The sequence below is a fragment of the Molossus molossus genome, unplaced genomic scaffold, assembly GCF_014108415.1.
Source record: "Molossus molossus isolate mMolMol1 unplaced genomic scaffold, mMolMol1.p scaffold_m16_p_8, whole genome shotgun sequence".
Taxonomy (NCBI): Eukaryota; Metazoa; Chordata; class Mammalia; order Chiroptera; family Molossidae; genus Molossus; species Molossus molossus.
Genome location: NW_023425402.1, coordinates 12976226 through 12996591, shown reverse-complemented (window position 1 = coordinate 12996591; position 20366 = coordinate 12976226). Strand labels below are relative to the sequence as shown.

Here is a 20366-nt window from a genome sequence, read left to right as displayed (position 1 = left end):
CCCGGCCCCTGCATCAGTGCTAACGGTACCGCCGTCATTCCCATTGGGACCACTCCCCCCACCACTGCCATTACCGCAATCCTGTCACTGACCCCATCACCCCCAGGCCCCCCTAATGCAGCCCTGAGGGCTTGGCGGTGATGGGAAGCAGGACTTGAGTCAGGCCTCCAAGTCTACCACCTGTAAACCACCAGTTCTCGATCATTTTGGCCCCTAAGGAGACGTGGCAATGGCTGGGGACATGTTGAGGGACTACTGCCGGCATCTAGTGGGCAGAGGCCAGGGATGCTGCTCAATGTCCTACAACGCACAGGGCAGTGCCCACAACAAGGAATTATCTGTTCCAAAATGTCCATAGTACTGGGGGTGAGAAATGCACCTTCGATCCCACGGCCACCACGGGCTCTGCCTGTCTCTGGCCCGCATCCCCAAGTGCCCACATCACGCCTCTGGTCCTGGACAGGTCGTAATCTCTGCCACTCCAACTCTGTTCTCTCTTATCGCCACACCTCCTGACCCCCGCACTCGCATTAAAAAGTCAATAAGATGAAAAGTCCTGTGCGGCCACCTTTGCCAGGGAAAACACAGAAACCGTTGATACAGGGAGCACGGGGCACACCTGGGGGTTGAGGTCATGTTTGCCCGGGGACTGTCCTGGATCCCGGGGGGTATAAAGGACGAAGGAGGGCTCAGGCCAGCACTGGACCGCAAGTGCCCAGCTCGGAGTGGCGTTTGCTCGCGGCCCGTGGGAACCGGCATCATGAAGTGGATGGTGGTGGCCCTGCTCTGCCTCCAGCTCCTGGAGGCGAAAGTGGTCAAGTGAGTTTGGGCCTGGCCCGGCCAGGGACACCCGGCTTGCCTCTGGTCCAGAATTTCTGCTAGGGGCAGGGTAGGAATCACAGGGGAGGACACACAGCCTCGCCCTCAGGAAGCTCCCGGTGCAAGGGAGAAAAGGTGGCTGACACCCAGCAGAGGGGTGACGACCGTCTGAGCAGGCTGCGGGTGGCTCCTCTCACAGGAAGGAGCAATCATCCCTGCACAGGGAGACCCACGCCGAACACTTCCTTAACCCAGGCTTTCTGGGCAGAGGACACAGTCATCAGTCATGTAACCTCTATATGCTGAGGTGTCCGGAGAAGAGAGTGAGGGGCGGGGCTCTCTGGACATCACGGGGCGGGGCCAGCCACACCCTCACAGAGAATCTGGAGGTGAAAAGAAAGCTCCTCCTCCAATCTTCTTTTGTTTGTTTGTTTGTTTTTTATTCTCACCCGAGGACATTTTTTCATTTTTTGTTCAGATAGAGCAGGAGGGAGGGAGGGAGGGGGGGAGAGAGAGAGAGAGAGAGAGAGAGAAACATCGACGCGAAAGGGACATATTGAGTGGCTGGGGACAAACCACAACAGAGGTACGTGCCCTTAGCGGGAACCGAACACGGGTCTCTCTGGACCGCAGCCCAACGCTCTAACCACTGAGCCAAACCGGCCAGGGCTGTTTGTTTGCTTTTAATCCTCACCTGAGGATATTTTTCCATTTATCTTCAGATAGAGTGGGGAGGGGAGGGAGAGAGAGAGAGAAACATTGAAGTGAGAGGGACACACCGACTGGTTGCCTTCTGCACAACTGACCAGGGCCGGGGACAAACCGCAACTGAGGGACATGCCCTTGGCTGCAATTGAACCCACAACTCTGGTCGGCGGGCCGACGCTCTAACTGCTGAGCCAAACTGGCCAGGGTGCCAATCTTCTTTTTTTTTAATCCTCATCTGAGGATATTTTTCCATTTATCTTCAGATAGAATGGGAGGGGAAGAGAAAGAGAGGGAAATATAGATATGAGAGAGACACATTGATTGGTTGCCTCCCACTCGACCCCAACCGGGGCTGGGGATGAACCGCACCCGAGGTACGTGGTCTTGACCGGAATCGAACCTGCGACTCTTTGGTCCTTGAGGCCAGCGTTCCAACCGCTGAGCCAAATCAGTCAGGGCTACAATCTTCTTTTAATATGCAAATTATGTAGAGGTGGTTAGAGACGCTATCAGCTCAAAGTGACCAGCTCCATGTGAACCGGTTCAGCAAAGAATTTCTGGAGAATGCAGGGTCCTGAGGGAAAGGGGATTGAGGGGGGAAGTGAAAGAACAGGCATACGGCGGCTGGGGTGGCCCCGCAGACAGGCGGTTTCCCCATTGTCCCCGCATTGAGAAGAGCCCCGGGCCAGACGCAGAGCAGCAGGGGCGTCACCAGGACCTTGTCCTCTCAGTCCCAGCCTAGTGCCCAGGCACACACAATCTGTCACATTCAGCTGCTGCTGGGGCCTGAGGGCCACCCTAGGAGGGGACTCTCTTTGGGGTGAAGTTTGCCATCTCTTAATCTTTTAAAATGCACATGCCCTGGGAGGGGTAAAGCCTGAAGCCCCTCTCCCCTCCCTGGGAAGGACTTTCTGGGCTGTTTATAGCAGAGGGCCGGGTGGGATGAGGACCCTTGGGATGGGGAGGGAGCATCATGGGTGAAGGTCACTGTTTCCTGAATCTTGAAGCAAGTCCTGAGAAGAGTTTTGATTTTTTTTTTTTTTTTTTATCCTTACCCGAGGACATTTTTCCATTTTTTACACAGACAGAGTGGGAGGGAGAGAGAGGAAGAGAGAGAGAGAGGGAAACATCGATGTGAAAGGGACACATCGAGTGGCTGCCACCCGCACGACCAACCAGGGCCGGGGACAAACTGCAACCGAGGTACATGCCCCTAGCGGGAACCGAACCCGGGTCTCTCCGGACCGCAGGCAGACGCTCTAACCGCTGAGCCAAACCGGCCAGGGCCTGAGAAGAGTTTTGAAAGAAAGGGAAGGAGAGGGGAAGAAAGAGAGAGAGAGGCAAAGGGAGAAGGAGACAGAGAGACAGACAAAGAAAAAGAGACAGAGAGAAACAGAGATTGAAAAAGGGGAAAACAGTGGACACAGCAATAGACACAGGGGTCCAGAGAGACTGAGGTACACAGTCAGAGATGGAGAGGCGGGGGTGGGGAGATTGGTTGGAGGCGCTGCAGGAGAGAGGGAGGACCCTGCCTGACGCACGGCCCTTCTGCAGAATCTCCCTGAAGAAGTTCAAGTCCATCCGTGAAACCATGAAGGAGAAGGGCTTACTGGAGGAGTTCCTGATGAACCACAAGCACGACCCTGCTCAGAAGTACCACTTCAACGACTTCAGCGTGGACTACGAGCCCATGGATTACATGGATGTGAGTCCGGAGCCTCCCGGGGCAGCTCTCTCCCTGCTGCCAAAGGCAGGGCCAGCGAGCTGCAGGCCTCCTCTCTGCCGCCCACCCCTGCTCCCTTCTCCCAAACCTGCCAGCCTGGACCTCATTCCCAGGCAGAGCATGGGAGGTCAGCCACAGAGACCTCTGCAGCCACCTGGGCAGGCACGGCTGAGGGTCCGCGGGCTCTGGGCAGGTGCAGAGGGAAGGCTCAGGCCCCTGCTTCTGGTGCAGGCTGTAGGACAGGGGCTGGTCCCCACTCTGCTCTGTCGATGAAGGATGCTGGGCCTGCCGGTTCCTGGTTCCCTAGAGCTAACAGCCTGCTCCCCCTCCCCCGCCCAGGCTGCCTACTTCGGTGAGATCAGCATCGGGACCCCACCACAGAACTTCCTGGTCCTTTTTGACACTGGCTCTTCCAACCTGTGGGTGCCCTCTGTGTACTGCCAGAGCCAGGCCTGCAGTGAGTGCTGGGCTGGGCAGGGGAGGGCGCTGATGCCCCTGGGGAAGGGTAGTCGTCACAGGGATTGCTGGGGGAGCACGGTCCTGGAGAGGACCAGGGACTGAGCCAGGGTCACATGGCATGCCCAGGCCAGAGGAAAGAAGCTGGTCCTGGAGCTGACTGGTGCCTCTGCCTTCCCCGCTCACCAACACCAACTCCTTCATGGGCTCCAGCGCCACTCCGCTCATTCTCTACTCAGTTCTCGCTGAGTGTCTCCGAGGCACATGGGAGAACCACAGACGATGTGGTCTCTGTTCACTTTCTTAAGGCTGCCCCGGTCTCTGCCAGAGCCTCGGGGTTTGGGTCCTCACACCTGCAGCTTGGAGGGTCCTCCACTGGCCCTGTGCTGCAGAATGCTGGTCTGGCCCGCTGGCGGGGGTCAGGGGAAGCAGGGACACCTGGAGTCATTCACGCCTTCATCTGATAAATGATTTCTCAGCACTCGCTGTGCCTGAGATCTGCGGGCCAGGGAGACCGCGGGGAGGTCATAGTCCTCGGGCTGCCCTGAGTCTGCAAGTCAGAGGGGGCTGTGGCCAAGCTCGGCCAGCTCCCATGGGCCTTCAGGTGCGGGAACCCGGCAGGCCTCTCCCGATGGGTGGAAGGGTGCGCTGAGGCCCCAGGCCGTGAGCACAGGCCTGAGTCAGGGCAGCTCGCGTGCCAGCCTGACCCCCGCACCTCCCTGCCCGGCAGCCGGCCACAGCCGCTTCAACCCCAGCCAGTCCTCCACCTACTCCACCAACGGGCAGACCTTCTCCCTGCAGTACGGCAGCGGCAGCCTCACCGGCTTCTTCGGCTACGACACCCTGACGGTGAGCAGTGGGGCTCCGCACCCCAGGGCCTGGGCTCCGCCCTCTCACGCCTCAGTCTAATCGGGAGGTTTAGGTGGGGACCCCGACAAATACAGAAAACACCTCGTGCTCTGCTGTGCAGGACAGGAAATCAGCACGCTAAGGCCTCATCCGCTCACTCACTGAACCCTCACTGAGGCCGGCAGGTGCAGGACACCAAGATGAATGGGGTGACTGGTCCCGGGTGGGGGTCCTGCAGTCGGGCAAGGCCACTCAGGAGGGAAGGAGGACAGGTGAAGGAGGGATGAAGAACGAGCCTGGAGGGGGTCTCGGGGAGGAGGGTGGTTACACATGTCACATCCTCTGTGCCCCCTCCAGCTCCAGAGCATCCAGGTCCCCAACCAGGAGTTTGGCCTGAGTGAGAACGAGCCGGGCACCAATTTCGTCTACGCGCAGTTCGATGGCATCCTGGGCATGGCCTACCCGGCCCTGGCCGTGGGCGGGGCCACCACAGCCCTGCAGGGCATGCTGCAGGAGGGCGCCCTCACCAGCCCCGTCTTCAGCTTCTACCTCAGCAAGTAAGGAACAGCCTGGGGGCCCGCGGCGCCCAGCCCCGCCTCCCTGCAGCTTGGACAGCCGAGGCTCCGTCCTTGGGGATACGGAGGCCTCGCAGCAGGCACTCGGCCACTTCTGTCCCAGGGCCTTTCCTCCTGGACTCTGACTTCTCCCCTCTCCCCATCCCTGCCTCTGTCCCCAGCCCACCCCTTTGCTTTGCATTCCTGGGCCAGGACAGCATCTGTCTCCGGCCGAGCTGTGCTTTGATTCTCAGTAGCTCTGGGGTTTTTACCTGCTGCCCAGAGCCCGGGTAGCTCATCTCCTGGCCACCGAGGTTCACTACCTGGACAGTTCTTTTGTACAGTGATGTACTGCTTCACCCCCTTTGATCTACTGTCCAGCCAGGCCCGGGTGCTGGCCTAGGCCCACCATGGCCTCCTAGTGAGTGGCTGTCCTCACCACAAACTCAAGCACACACTCTGGGAGCCAGGCCTGGAACGGGATTTCCTTCCCCTCAGAATTTCTAACCATCTTGGGTTTAATCACTGGAATTGGACTTTCAACATGACCCTGTTACTAATGTTGCTGATTTACTTGCTACCTCTGTTTACAATTACTCTGAGCTTAGCCCTTAGGAGCTTCCCCCAGTTCCACACTCAAGTTCAGCTACCAGGGGAGGCCTCTCAAACAAACCGGAGTCTTCCCTTCCCCTCCTCTGGGGCTCCCTCCCTCCAATCCCGGCACAAAGTAGCAAACGGGGCCGGGTCAGGCTGTCCAGCATCATGAAGGGGAAGGGAGAGGACACCGGGCAGGCTGGAGGGTCACACACCAGCGGCTGTCCTGGAGGCAGGACTTTGTGAGGCAAAATCATGCAGGAGCCCGAGGCACTGGGAATTCTGAGGGAGCCCGGAGACATGGCCCTGTCCTCAGGGAGCCCCAGTCCTGCCCTGGGGAGCCCCAGCCTGGAGCCAGGCAGGACCCTCTGACAGGGAAGCCCTTTCCCATGGCCTCTCCCGGCTCACCTGTCCCTTTGCCTGCAGCCAGCAAGGCTCTCAGGACGGAGGAGCAGTCATCTTCGGGGGCGTGGACAACAGCCTGTACCAGGGGCAGATCTACTGGGCCCCGGTCACGCAGGAGCTCTACTGGCAGATTGGCATTGAGGAGTAAGTCTGTGGCCAGGTCCTGGGGTGTGGGCCCGGCTCTGAGGCATTTCATCTCTCTCTCTCTCTCTCACACACACTGCTGGGGGTGGGGACAGAGGACCCCCCACGCCCTCAGGCCCACCCCCACGAAGCCACAGCTGCCCGCTGCTGGAGTTTCAAGGCCCAGCTTGGCCTGGAGAAGGGGGTGGGATGGGGACAATAGGAAGGGGCAGGATTTGCAATCCCAAACATTTTAGACCCTGACGTGCTGCCCTGGTGCGGTGTGAGGCGAGGGTGGGGGGGTGGGGGAGTGGGGGGGGGGGGAGGATGGCGGGGGGGATGACTGGACTGACCTTCCCAAGTGGCACCTCTGTGGTAGAGGCTGTTAGTCCCTCGGAGACGTGGAAGCGTACCCCTAGCTGCCCTGAGCTGGGGGTGCTCAGCCCACGTACCTCCTCACCATTCAGGTTCCTCATTGGTGGCCAGGCCTCCGGCTGGTGCGCCCAGGGCTGCCAGGCCATTGTGGACACAGGCACGTCTCTGCTCACCGTGCCCCAGCAGTACCTGAGCGACCTTCTGCAGGCCACAGGAGCCCAGGAGGACCAGTACGGACAGGTGTGTCTGATGCAGGTGTCCCCCCCCCCAGAGGCCGGCCGGGAGACAGTCATGGTGGTTTCTCCTGGGGTCCAGCAGTAGCCCGAGTCTTGGCCTCCACACTGTGAGCTTCCCAAGGCGCTGGAGGTGGGGGCTCTGGGATGAGTGGGGCGGGGGCCTGGAGCCTGATTTGGGGGGGCAGATGCTGGTGCCGAGGAGCTGTGAGGAGGTTCCTCCGAGGCAGAATTTCTTCGGAGCCTCAGCTCCTCAGAGGAGGCAGGTTGAAGGCTAGCTGGACTGGGAAGTGACTGGGAAGTGGGGCCGTGATGGTGCGTGACAAGGGAGAAATTAAAAAAAAAATTTATTTTATTTTTTAAAAAATCCTCACCCAAGCACATTTTTCCATTTATCTTCAGATGGAGTGGGGGGGGGGGAGAGAAACACTGATGTGATAGAGAAGAGAAATATCGATCGGTTGCCTCCTGTGTGTGCCCTGACCAGAAATCGAACCCACAACCTTTTGGTGTGTGGAATGATGCTCCAACTAACCGAGACAGGGCAAGGGATAACTTTTTTTTTAAAATCCTCACCAGAGGACATTTTTTTCCATTTATCTTCAGAAAGAGTGGGAGGGAGCGGGGGGCGGGGGGAGAGAGAGAAACATGGACTGGCTGCCTCCCGCACAACCCTGACCAGGACTGAACTGCAACCAAGGTACCTGCCCTTGACCGGAATCAAACCCGTGGCTCTTTAGTTCACGGGCCGATGCTCTAACCACTGAGCAAACTGTCCAGGGCAAGGGTAACTCTTTAATCCACAGGTCCCTCACCTCCATAGGGCCAAGCCCCCCGCTCCCCTTCTCTCTGGAGCCCAGCAAAGGGTTTGCCTAAGTAATGCATTCCCACTACCTTTGGGGGACCGATGGTCTACTCTTTCGACAGACTGTGTGTTTTCAAAAGAAAGTTGCAGAGATTGGCACAGATTCAATCTGTCACGTGGGGAAATTCAGGCCAAAGTAATGTTTTGGGGTGGGAGAGGTGCTCAGGTCTCCCCCAATCCCACCCCCACGTGGGAGCCCACATGAGTGATGCCAGCAGTACTGACAGCCTTTTGCTTCACGTTGCCACCTCCGGTCCAAAAGCAGGCTGGGGACTCAGGCCTGGGACCAGGGGGCTGAGGTGACAGGTTGGTAGGTGCTCTCGGGGGGGTGACGGGGGTGAAACTACATGGGCCCTGCTCCTCTCTCTGCAGTTTTTTGTGAACTGTAACAGCATCCAGAATCTGCCCACCTTCAGCTTCATCATCAACGGGGTGCAGTTCCCCCTGCCGCCTTCCTCCTACGTCCTCAGCGTAAGTGCTGGTCCCCGCAGCTGAGCCAGCAGGGACATGGGGTGGGAGGAAGGCGTGGGGAGCCAGACGTGCTCGGTCTCCTTACCCTGTGACACTTCCTGACTCCCTGTAGCACGGATTTAGTTTCCTCACTCATTGATTCTAAACCCCCTTCTCTGTGAAGAGTATCATCTACTATTAATTATTATCATTAATTAGTGGGAGAGGCACTGGGCTCTTCGGTGCACACCTACCAGGTCAGCCACTGTAAGAAGCACTGTCCCACTTCACTGACACAACATTCAACGGGGAGATACTGATTTCTATTTGACAAGGGAACACTAGAAGGTTCAGAGAGGTTAGATAACTCACCCAAGGCTACACAGCTAGTCTGGGTGAAACTAAGGTTTGGATCCAAGTTGGTCTGTCTCAAATACTTGACCACCAGGCGGATCTGGGAGCAGGAGGTAGGTGGGGGTGAGGGGGGGGGGGCATGAAGAGAGGAGTCCCTGCGGAGGGCCCCATTCCAGAAGTTTCTCCATTGACCTCTGCCCTGGCAGCTCGGTTGGCTGGAGCCCTCAAGGGCAGAGACCCTGGCTCACTCATCTCTGCACTTGTGCCCTGTCCCTGTGTGAATGAACTGAGTATGCTGCACTTCTGTCTTACGCAGAACAATGGCTACTGCACCTTGGGGGTCGAGCCCACCTACCTGCCCTCCCAGAATGGCCAGCCCCTGTGGATCCTCGGGGATGTCTTCCTCAGGTCCTACTATTCCGTCTATGACATGGGCAACAACAGGGTGGGCTTCGCCACTGCCGTCTAGACTCAGCGCCCGGATGCCTGGGCTCCCCTCTTCCTCTCAGGCCCCCACCTTGCAGGGGCTTCCCTCTGCTTCTGCTCTGGATTCAGCCTCCCTTTTCTGGACTCTGGACTTCTTCTCTTAATAAATAGTTCTTCTCCACGTTGGTCGGCCTTTGTTTTGAGGGGGCAGCTGTGACCAGGTCTCAAGGAACGGGGAGTGAGAGTCAGGGGCAAATTTGCTTTTGCTGAATCATGTTGTCCCTTAGTTGCTTCGAGGCTTCTGGGTGGGTCACTGAGATTCTAAGAGAAATCGGGCTATGGGGATGGGCCCTGTACCTGCACAGCTTCTCTCTGGAGAGGGAAGCAGTGGTGGCGGCAGCAAGGCAGGGCATTCCTTAATGAAGGGAAAGAGGCCCTACTCTGCCAACCCAACATGCTCTGCTGACCTAACTAACCGAACTACCACCAGAAGTATCCCACGCATGTCCACTAGCAGTGTGGCTAGGGGGTCCAATGAATCCCAAGCCCACCTCCTACCTGGGATCAAGTTTGCACCAGGAGCTGCCTGAGGCATGCAGATGCCTAGGATGCCTACATGCACTGTAACAGTCCGGGGCCCCCCAGGGAGGAGACGGATGCCACCAGAACCTACTCTAGGAGGGCTTCGAAGGTCTGAGCAGAGCTAAGCGGATCATATTTTCACCCAGACACTATGTCCCTGGGCCTGTGTTTGAGGAAGGGCTGGCCCTCAACAGTGGACAAGAGGGAGAACTACTTGAATCACATGGAAATCAAGCCTACTTGCTCTAACGAACTGAACAAGAGGTCTTGTCCCTCTGGATTCATCCCTGTCCTCCCTAGGAGCCACCTAGCAAGACCCAGAGGGAGGAAGAGGAGAAGGAAGAGGGGGAGGGGAAGGGGAGAAGGAAGAGGGGGAGGGGGAGGAGGAGAAGGAAGAGGGGGAGGGAACAAGGGAGAGGGGAGGGGGAGGAGATGGAAGCAGAGAATGATGCTCAGTATCTGTAACTTCAAACGGGGAAAGTGACATGAAAGATCAGAACACTTCTGATGTTGATAGTGGTGGGGGTACCAGAAAGCTCAGACCGATGAGACTTAGGTGGGAAGGGACTGGCTATAAATGCAAAATTCATAACGGGAGGAGAGGTGGGCTCCAATCCACAGTAACATTTCTTTTATCCTGTCCTTCGCCAGGCTGATCCCAACCTTGCCCCTTATGCTCAGGAGCAGGGGTGAAAGCGTAGGCCCATCACCCCACTGCAAGTCAGATGGCAAACTCTGGTGGCCGCCCAGGAGTTTCTATGGCAACGGCACACCACCTGGGACCCTGTGTCTTTTCCAACCTGGGAAAGACAACCTGCTGCGTGCCTCTCCTTGGGGTCAGACAGGCTGCAGGGTGTATAGTGATGAACTCCGGTTTGGGACATCACTGACTGAGAAGAGAAAGAAAACTTGCAAAAGGGGCAGAAACGAAGTGGAACAAAGGTTCCAGGTTAAACGCCAAGCCCCCGTTTTACAGCCTTGGGCCCACAGAACGGGACTACAAACCCCGGCGTGCCTGCTAGTGCGGCCGCGAAGACTACGTTTCCCAGCGGGCGCCGCGGCAGGCCGACGGGGGGCGGGGCGGGGCGGGGCCGCGGGGGCGGGTGCTGCCCTCTGCCGGGCGCCGCGGGAAGTGGGTACGGAGTGACAGCGGGAGCTGGGGCGCCGGGCGCGGGGCTCGGTGACAGCGGAGGCGGCGGCCGCTGGCTAGACGTAGGGAGCGGCGGCGCCGCCGACGGCAGCGGGAAGGGCGGACGGGGGGGCCTCCCTGGCGGCGCCGAGCCGGAGGAACTCGGGAGGGGGCGGCAGGCGCAGCTTGCGGGCCGGACACCTGAACTTGGGACAAGTTGCCGGAGCCCCGGGGCGCGGGCGGCGGACGGATTGACCTTCAGAGCTAGGTGAGCGGGGCCGGGAGGCAAGGGGTGCGCGGAGGGCTCGGAACCCTCGGCCCAGACTCCTTCACCCCCCTCCCGTGGGTCCGGGAGACAGGTGGGTGGGTGGGGGTACGGGCTGGAGAGGGGAGTGAGACCGTGTGCGCCGCGCCGCGTCGCCGCCGGCCCCGCTGTCCGTCTAGCCCGGGACGCCCGGCACATGGCCCGAGCGGCGTTGCCCGCCGATCCCGAGAACCCGCGCGGCCCCTCCCTTCGGGCCCGGGCCGGGGGCGGCTTCTTTGCGACCTTATGTAACCAGGCGGGAGGGGCCGGGGCGGGCACGGGCCTTCCCGGCCCGGGAGCTGGGAGACTGATGGGGCGGGAGGCGTGGGAGTGAACTTGCAAGAAGTTTGAGGGACGTGTGGGCCCTGTGCCCACTTCTTCTCCCCCGGACGCGGTGGGGGCGGGAGGCGCGGGGGAGGGCGCCGGAGGTAAGGGAGGTGTGCGGGGGCCGAGTCCGGCCGGGCCAGGCCCTGCCGGGATGGTCTGGGGGAGTGGGAGGGCCGGAGCCGCGCCCCGCCCCGGGGGTTGGGCTGCCGAGGGCGTGGGGCGGGGGGGGGGGGACGGGTGGAAGTACCATCCCTCCCTCCCTTCCCTTCCTTTCTTCCCCCTCCGACTCTTGAAGAAGCCGCCTCTGCTCGAGTCCCCTGGTATCCCTGAACGCGGTCTTTTTCTCCCCCTTGCATTATTCCACGACCTTAGGGAACCCCAACCCCAGAGCTTACCCGCCGCGCGCCCCTCTTTCTGTTTTTCCGGGAGCTCCCAGCCATCTGCCCGTACCCCGAGTAGCCCCCCCCCCGTCTCGGTACCGAATCCCGGAAAACACGCCCCCTTCCCCCTATTCCCTGTGTCCGCACCGCCCAACCCCAGGCTGTCCCGCCCCCCAAGTCGGCGCTCACTCTCCCCCCCCCTTACTCGGGACAGCTATTCGGCCGTAGTGCGTGCGCTTGCCTCCAGGAAGGGAGCGAGCTGATGCCAGTTCGGTTCCTGCCCCTCGGCCCCCTCCCCGCCCAGGTTCTGGCTTCACGCACGGCTGCCCGGAGCTGCTTCGGGTTGTGAGAGCAGGTTCGCGCCGCAGCCGCCTGGCGCGCCCCGGCCTCGCGCCCCGGGGGAGGGAGCGCGGGTGCCCGCGCTGCCCAGGGCTCCCCCTTCCGGTTCCCTGACAGCGCCTCACCACCGAGTCCTTGACGGATCCCCAGCCCACTCCAGCCATGGTCTTCTCGCCCGTCTGTTGTGGGGACGGCTCTGCGCCGGCAGTTTCTGGACTAAACTTGAGCGCAGTGTTTTGGCTTCGAGTTCGTTCGCTAGGGAAGTATCAGTTAATTACCACCGCCCAGCCTCCACCCCGCCCCCCGCGCCTCCGAGTGAGGGGGTGCTTGGTGGAGCAGGGAGGGTGACAGGGCTGGTGCAGGCCCCCTCCCCCGCGACACCTCTGGGATGTGGACTCGGGCCCTTGCACTTGCCCTGATTCCACCTGGTTTTCCTCTAGGCCCTAGAGTCTAGAGCGACCAGATGCCTGTGTGCTCCCAGCAGAATGCAGCCCTTGGCTCCTTGGCCTGGACCCTCTGAGGCCTTCTCTGTGTCTGGGAGACAGTTCCTAGCCTGCCCTCTGGGAGATCACAGTCTTCGGAAGAGACAGCAGCAATAGTAAAAGGTGTCTGTAGAGGCACTGGAAGGGGAAGGGTCTGAGTCTTGAGAGTCCAGTCAGATAGTCTGCTGGTATGCTTGTACTGTGCCTGGGTTTCCCCAGCTGTGGGAAAAATAGTAGCTGACTTGGCCCTTTCTTTTTTTTAAATCCTCACCGGAGGATATTTTTCCATTGATTTTCAGACAGAATGGGAAGGAGGGAGAGAGAGAGAGAGAAACATCAATGTGAGAGACACATCAGTTGGTTGCCTCCAGCATGACCCTGACCAGGGCCGGGGATTGAACAGCAGCTAACTGCAACCCACATGTGTGCCCTTGACTGGAATCAAGCTCCAGACTCTTTGGTTCGCAGACTGTTGCTCTAACCACTGAGCCAAACTGGCCAGGGCATTGGCCCCTTTCTTTCTGCCTCCTCCTGGCTGCTGGGACAGGAGAGCAGGAACCAGAATGCAACTGTATGTTCTCCCAGAGGGGAGCCAGTGCTGCTTACAGTGTACAGGCCTGTTACAGCTGCAGCGCTATTTTGCCTTAACTCAGCTCAGTGAGGTGTAGCCAAATGGGAACCCAGGTCTCCTGGTTCTGGGTCCCCTGGAAGGAGAGCAGGGTTTGGGGCAGGGGACATCTTCTCAGGTGAGCACTGGACCCATAGAGAGCCAGCTGGACTTCTGGCTCTCTAGGGCTGATGACCTGGTGACTCACAGTCAGAGGTGGGCAGGGGCCTGGCCAGGGCAGGCAGGAGCCCATGTAGGGTCCTGGGAGAGTGGAGACACCCAGTGCCCATCCCCACTGCCAGTCAGGACCCTGTTTCAGTCTCTCTTCTGGAAAGTAGGTAGGAGGGGCCTCCCACCCCTCAGTCCTAGCTGCCCTTTGAGGGTCTGGCTTCTGGCCCTGATCCCCCCTGGGGCTCTGTTTATGGCTGTAATTGCATCATTAGCCAGAGTTTATAGAGTTACTTAGCACCTGCCCTCACAGGGAGTGGCCCAGCCACCCCTAGCTTTTGTCTCTTCCTTTTCAAAGTCAACTTGGTTTCTGCTGGCAGCAGGGGTTTCCCCAACCACAGCTGGTATGAAAGTCAGGTTGGGCCTTTGTCCTGTGGATGGAGGGCAGTCAGCACTTGGGGCCCAGCTTGGGGCTGCCCTGGAGATGACCGTGGAAATTGAGTTGAGAAGTGTCCAGATCCCAGGATGCAGTATGGATGTATGGAATGTGTGTGTCCATCTGAAAAGAGATAAAAAATGCACACACCTCATGGGCTGTTGTGAGGGTTCCCGAGGAGCTGTGCCTGGTACACGGTGAGTCCACGAAGCGGCTGTGGCTGTCAGTGTGGGGTGTGACTGATGGGAGTGTGTGTGTGATTATGAGATTGTAGGTATCTAAGTATGTATGTGTAGATGAATTGTGTATATGTGTGTCTATGAGACCGACAGTAACACAATATTATATTAATAGAATATTCACCTATTCTCTTTTTGCTATAATAGAACAATATAATAATAAAACTTAGTTATAAACAATAGTTGCAAACATTTATTTTTTAGAATGAGGTCAGAATTATTATTTTCATTATACTGACTCAGAAAAGTTAGGTTGCCTGAAGTTACACAGCCTAGAAATGGTAGGATTCTAACCAAGGCTCAGATGACTCCAAAATCCATCTTCTCAATCCCTGAAGACCATTTCAAGTTTTCCTGGAGTTCCCTCTTTTTTTTTTATTTTTATCCTCACCCGAGGACATTTTTCCATTTTTTATTCAGATGGGGGGCGGGAGAGAAACATCGACGTGAAAGGGACACATTGAGTGGTTGCCACCTGCATGGCCCTGGTTGGGTTGGGGACAAACTGTAACCAAGGTACGTGCCCTTAGCGGAAATTGAACCCTGGTCTCCCTGGACCGTGGGCCGACACTCTAACCGCTGAGCCAAACCGGCCAGGGCTAGAGTTTCCTCTTAAAAGGTGGGGGTTTCTTTTCCCCATCCAGGTCTCCTGCTCTGAGCAGGGGTGGGAACTTGATGAAGCCCCTGTCCCAGGACCGCACCTGTCTCTTGGCCGCTTCTCTGAGCTGCTGTCACAGGTGATCAAAGGACCCTGTGAGAACTCTCTTGACTGGCCTGAGTTCAGACAAGCCTTCCTGGGTCTCCTTGGAAACCACAGACCTTAGCATACAGGGAGCCTGAGCTCTGTAGGCACTTGTTTAATCGGATGTGGAGAGAAGGCTGTGGGGACAGCCGGGTGAGAACGAGACAGCAGTGAAAGTCCTGAGAACGCAGGGGACGCCACCCTGCTCTGGGCTGGGGCTCCTCCCATTCTCAGTTTTCATATCTGCGAACCTAAATCATCTGTGGGATCTCCTCTAATGCGAACCTCCTATAGATCCCTGGCAGAGGCGCCAGAACAGGAGAGGCTTGACAAAGTGGGGACTGCTGCCGCCCACCCAGGAGAGCTTTAGCCAGCGGCTGGCCCTGCTGGAGTGACCAGCCAGTTTTCCTTGGGACTTGGCCGTAGCTACCATGTACTGGGCTAAGTGTAACCTAGGCAGGGGGTCGTTGAGAGCAGGGGCTCTGGGCCAGGTTCCTGGCTTGGAATCCCAGCTCGGCTGCTTACTAGCTGAGTGACCCTGGAAAAGCTGCTCAACCCCACTGTGCTCCCATTTCCACGCCTAAAACCCGAGGATTGCAGTAGCACCTCCCCGACAGTGCCCTAGTGAGGGTTAAGGATGTTCATGCACACCGCGTGTACAGGACTCAGAATAGTGCCATGCTCAAAAAATGTTACTTAGAGCATCATTAACTCAAAACTAATTTATTTCTTTATTTCTCATTTTCAAGTGAGGAAATAGAGGCATAGAGGTCTCTAGGGAAGGAATAAAGACCTATGGGTTGCAAATAGTCCCCTGTACGTCTAACATCTGCAAGTGAAATGCCTTGCATGGCTTTGCAGGCTCCATGCCATAGTCTCCACCACTCTCTGTTGCACCACACCCAGCCTGGTCTCCACATTTAACAGGACAACACAGGGGACTTGGCAATGCCCGCAACATCTCCACCATCCCTGTACTGCCTGTCCCTTGGGATTCCTTGAGTGGCATCTGGCCTGGTGGCTCTTCCCTGTGCTGCTGCTGCCTGTCTCTCCTCCGTTCTGCACCAGAGGCACAGGTCCCCTTGGCTGCTGTGTCACTGGAAGCAGATCTACAGTCCTGCGGAGAGCAGGATCCGGGACTGACCATGCCCCCAGGAAGTGCTTTGCTGTGGGTGGTGGGCAGTGGGCGAGAGCAGAGGGTGGCTCAGAGGGGTAGAAGCAAGAGGCAGAGTCATTACCAGTTTTCTTCTCTGGCTCTTCAGTGTGGGCATAAGGAGAAGGAGAAACGGTCTGGCCATCCCCACCCCGTCCAGCTTCCTCGGGGTCGGGCTCCTTGTTGGCTCGCATCCCCACAGCAGGGGTTCCAAAGTAACCGTGATGCCTTGGGATTCATCCAGGGACCCCAGCAACCTGTGGTCCAGATTCCCTTCTCCCAGACTTCGTTCATGCTGGTCCCCTCTCCCGGCACCCTGTCCCCTACTCTTCTCCCTGTCCAAATCCTCTGTTCGTTAAGGCACACCTTCCCAGGAGCCCTGGGACCTGTGCTATTTGACTTTGGCCCTGGCTGGATATTGTGATCGCCTGGGAGCTCTGAAAAAATACCATTGCTTCTGCATCTTGGGGGAGGCATTAATGTATTTTTAAAATCCCCCAAACAATTCTGATGTTAAGACAGCAGTTCTCACATTTGAGTGGGCATCAGAATCACCGGGAGGAATTGTTGAAACAGCTTTCAGGGCTCCACCAGCGTGTTTCTGATTGAGTGGGTCTGGGATTCAGAGGTCTGGGGTTTGCATTTCTGTCGAGTTCTCAGCTGCTGCTGGTCCTCAGATCACATTTCAGAACCAGCTTTGCAGCCACCAGGCAAGAGCTGGCTCCTGGGTCTCCGATTGCTTTGGGCCTCAGGCCTGTCTCCTTTTCGACGCCAGGTCTCTAGGGGCAGGGACCACTCGGAGTCCCCGTGTTGACCCTCCAGCCCCCAGTATAGTCAGACCTCCCTTCCCCAGCCTGGCTCTCTGCCCCTGCCTCCTGTTACCCTGGCCACTGGCTAGCCTTGTGGTCTTGGCACCCTCCTCTGGGACGAGTGCTCAGGAAATATTTGCTGTTTGGTCCAGGAGGGACGAAGTGGACAGCAAAGGATGCGCTAGCCCCAGGAGTCAACAGAGCACGGGACAGGTCTGAGGCGCCTGGAGCCAGAGTAGCATTGTGGGAGGAGGGGAGGTGTCCGGAGCGCCTCCGTGTTGTTGCAGTGAGACTGTAGAAAGATCCATCACATTATTTCACCTTCTTGCCCTGTGGAGGGTAGGTACTGGATCACTGAATTGTGTGTCTTATTAAGAATAAAAATGCTAAAATGCACAAAAAGCAGCCATTCCCTTCTCTTTTCCTCACTTGGACAGGAGACACTGGGAGGGTGGGCGCATGTGTGCGGGGTCAGTGCTCGAGGTTGGATGTCTCCATCACTTTCTAGGAGGTCCTGGGCCTAGAGCACAGCAGATAGTTGGGTGAAGCTGGGGGAGCCGGAGCAAAGCCTGGCGGGTGAGAAGAGGTGGTAGCCAGCCCTTCAGCCCTGCAGGGGAGGCAGGATGAGCTTGGTGTGGGAGCCAATCTTTCAACAGATGAATGGACCCCTCGAATGTCAGCACCCTGAGCACAGGTCTGGGGTCTGTGCTGCTCAGTGCGGTAGCCCCAGTGCCTCGAAGAGAGCGAGGCACGTGGTGGGTGCGCAGTCATCCCTGCAGAGTGAGTGAGCGAGCGTGATCTGAGCCCCCGCCATGTGCCCAGACACGAGGGCACAGCAGATGCTGTATCATGGTTGCCCTGCGCGGGCTGGGTATCAGCTTTGCATCTCAGGCGAGGAGGAGGCCGCCTCGGCCTGCCGGTGGTCCGGGTCCAGCCACGTTCCGCTGTGGGCTCAGTCTGCTCTCCCCACAGAGGGTTCTGCCAGCCCCTCCCCAGTTCTACCAGTGGGGCTGTGGGGTGGGGCTCCGTTTGTTTTCTCCTGTTTGCCAAGGGAAGTCACAGCCTGTCCTCTGCTGTGTTTATAATTGGTTTGGGAAAACACCTGCCTCAGCCCCCACAGTCCCTGAGGGGTGCCAAGTGACACACTATACTGTCCACCCCTGCTGCCTCTTGTCCCCTCCCGGCTCTAGCCAGGTGCGCTCTCAGCCGCCCCTGCCGGGGTGGCACTGGCCGGCTTTGCTGCGAGTGGACTGGGCTGTGGCGCCAGGGACCTCGAGGCCCGTTGGTGCTGCCCTCACGTTGTCGAGAGGAGGGGGCCAGGCCCAGGGGCCATGACGGCAGCACCCCAGCACCCCATGGCCTTGATCATCGTTGGGGTCAACAGGAGTGAGCACTTCCTGGCGCCAGCCGGGGCTGCCAGCAGGGTGATGGAAACCAGGAGTGGTCCCTCCTCAGAGCTGAGGACCAGCAGGGAATTCAGTAACCACGGAGGACACGGAAAGGCAGAGAGACATAGATAGGACAGAAGAACATCCCGATGAGTGTGCAGGTGCTCGCGCCTGACCCTTCACCGGGGAGAGCACTGTCCCTTGGTCCGGAGAGCACTCTCCCTTGTCTGGAGAGCACTCTCCCTTGGTCCAGAGAGCACTCTCCCTTGGTCCGGAGAGCACTGTCCCTTGGTCTGGAGAGCGCTTTTACAAAAGGGCTCATGCCAGCAGGTGGCCTTGGCTCAGCCCTTCCTACCCTCTGCGCCCCTCCTCTCACCCGGGGTCACCTCTGCAGGCCTGGAGGCTTCCCTCCTGGACAGAGCCTTTCTTCCAAGAGGGCTATAGGCTGCTGAGTATGAGGGAAGGAAGGCACAGGGAGGCCCTGAGCCACCCACCCACCTCCGAAAGCCCCAGGCCATGGGGCATGGGGTGCTAAGTCAGGCCCAACAGTTCAGGACTCCCTGGACCCGGGGGCACGGCATCTGCCCCCCCCCCCACCTCAGCACCTTCTCTCCTCCCCCTTTCCTCCCTGCAATTCCTCTGATCCTCCGTCTCGTTCTGCATCTGGAACACCTGTCTTTCCTGCTCTCGGTGCCCCTCTCCATACTCTATGCTTTTTCCGCCTCCCTCCTTCTGGTGTGTTCACGGGGTGTCTGAGGCTCACCCGCTCCTTTATTGCCTGCCTGCCTGAGCCTCTGAGGGGCCTGGAGGAATGGCCCAGGGCAGGGTGAGGTGGGCAGAGGTGCCCAGTCTGATGCAGCTCCCTGCCCTTGGGCAGCCAGGGGCCTAGTGGCTGGGACGCCCTGCGGAGGGCGGGGGATGAAAGGGGCTGAGTGCCCAGTGCTGTGGGCTGAGGGGCAGCGGGCAGTCTGGGCCAGCTGAGGGAGTCCTTCGCAGACAGCGAGTATGACTGTGTGCTCCGGACCTGCGGCTGTAGGTTCTCATCCAGTTCGGCCTAATCAGAGTGGTTTGCGAAGCCCGGTGTGAGAAGCAAGTATCAGAACTTCTGTTTCTACCTACATCTTCTCCCTTTCTCCCCCTTTCCTTGTGAAATGCAGCACACTTGGTGAAAAGAGCATGAACATATACTGTGTATGATGTAGCAATTTTGACAGTAAGCATCTGGGTAATCCCACCCACGGGAGAAACAGAGTGTGGCCTTCACTCCGAAATCAGCTCGGCGCCCACTGGTCAGACCCCGCCCCAGCGGTACCCATGACCCTGACCTCAAATAACACCTCCTTGCTTTTCTTTGTCCGTAACCACTTCTGTCTGCCTCCTTGAGCAATAGCATTGAGCTTTCCCTGATTTTGAATTTAAAACAGCTGCAACAACACTGAACATTTTCTGTTGTGTCATGTTTCTCAACTCCTCGTCTCAGCAGGTCCACCCACGTTGTCGCCTGTAGCTGTGGTGTGTTCATTTGCACTGCTGTATCGTGTTCTGCTGGATGACTTGCTACCATGCTTGTATCCATCTGCTGCTCGCGTACGTCGGGGCTGCTTTCCTTTTGGCTGCTGCGGATACTACTGTACGAGCAGTTGTGTCTGTGCCGCCTAGTGTCGGTGTGTGCATGTTCCCGAGCGTGTGTAACTCAGAGTGACCTTCTTAGTGCGCAGGGTGTGCAGCGCGTGTTTCCACGTTAGTAACTGCTGTGTTGAGTCGCTGTGCACGGTGCCGAAGGGTTTCTGTTGCTCGTATCCTCGCCGACGAGGGCTATTGGCAGACTTTGATTTCTGTCATGCGGTGTGTTAAGAGCGCCTTACCATGCATGTAATTTACATTCCCCTTCTTTTCTACAGAACTGCTTTTGTGTATGTTTGCTGACATGCATGTGTATTCGTGCATTGGTATTTATAAGCAGTTTATGAGAAAAGAAGCATATATTGGCGGTGCTCAAACATTTTTACTCAGAGGAGTGTATAGTCAAAATAGTTGAAAGAAAATTATAATATTGACTGGCAGGGAGGGGGCTGGTTTCTAAGTTGAGGGTGGGAGGGTGTCTTCAGAGGAGCCCCCGAGTGGCGGCCTCTGCCCAGAGGGTGCTGAGCCCGCCGAGTACTGAGCAGTCAGACCCTCCCGCCGGTGCACCCGGCAGCGGAGGGAGGCTCTGCCCTGGCAACTACCCTTCAGTTTCAGTGGGCAGGTGCTTGTCTCTCAGGGACTTCTAGAGCAGTGGTTCTCAACCCAGGGCGATTTTGCCTCCCTTTAGCAATGTCTGATGACATTTTTGGTTGTCATGACTCAG

The 20366-nt window shown here is 58.0% G+C and overlaps 2 protein-coding genes across 2 annotated transcripts in view; both read left to right on the top strand.

Annotated features, from left to right (window-relative positions):
• Nucleotides 1-752: 752 nt before the first annotated feature.
• PGC (progastricsin) lies at nt 753-9112 on the top strand. Its single transcript, XM_036248903.1, has 9 exons — nt 753-819; nt 3082-3232; nt 3590-3707; nt 4437-4555; nt 4913-5112; nt 6130-6252; nt 6699-6846; nt 8077-8175; nt 8825-9112. The coding sequence occupies exons 1-9, from the start codon at nt 761-763 to the stop codon at nt 8975-8977; spliced, it is 1170 nt and encodes a 389-aa protein (XP_036104796.1). The 5' UTR covers nt 753-760; the 3' UTR covers nt 8978-9112.
• A 1719-nt stretch (nt 9113-10831) lies between these two features.
• The window catches only part of TFEB (transcription factor EB), a 47301-nt gene continuing 37766 nt past the window's right edge, over nt 10832-20366 (top strand). The window contains exon 1 of the mRNA XM_036248118.1: nt 10832-10913. The gene's annotated coding sequence lies outside the window, so the exon portion shown is untranslated. The remainder of the gene's footprint in view (nt 10914-20366) is intronic.

What these genes read in the sequence shown, in the direction of transcription:
- PGC (XM_036248903.1), top strand. Translation starts at nt 761, where the DNA reads ATGAAGTGGATGGTGGTGGCCCTGCTCTGCCTCCAGCTCCTGGAGGCG. An exon ending in TTCAGCTTCTACCTCAGCAA is followed by an intron (nt 5,113 to 6,129) that starts GTAAGGAACAGC and finishes CTTTGCCTGCAG; the next exon opens with CCAGCAAGGCTCTCAGGACG. An exon ending in AGGAGGACCAGTACGGACAG is followed by an intron (nt 6,847 to 8,076) that starts GTGTGTCTGATG and finishes CTCTCTCTGCAG; the next exon opens with TTTTTTGTGAACTGTAACAG.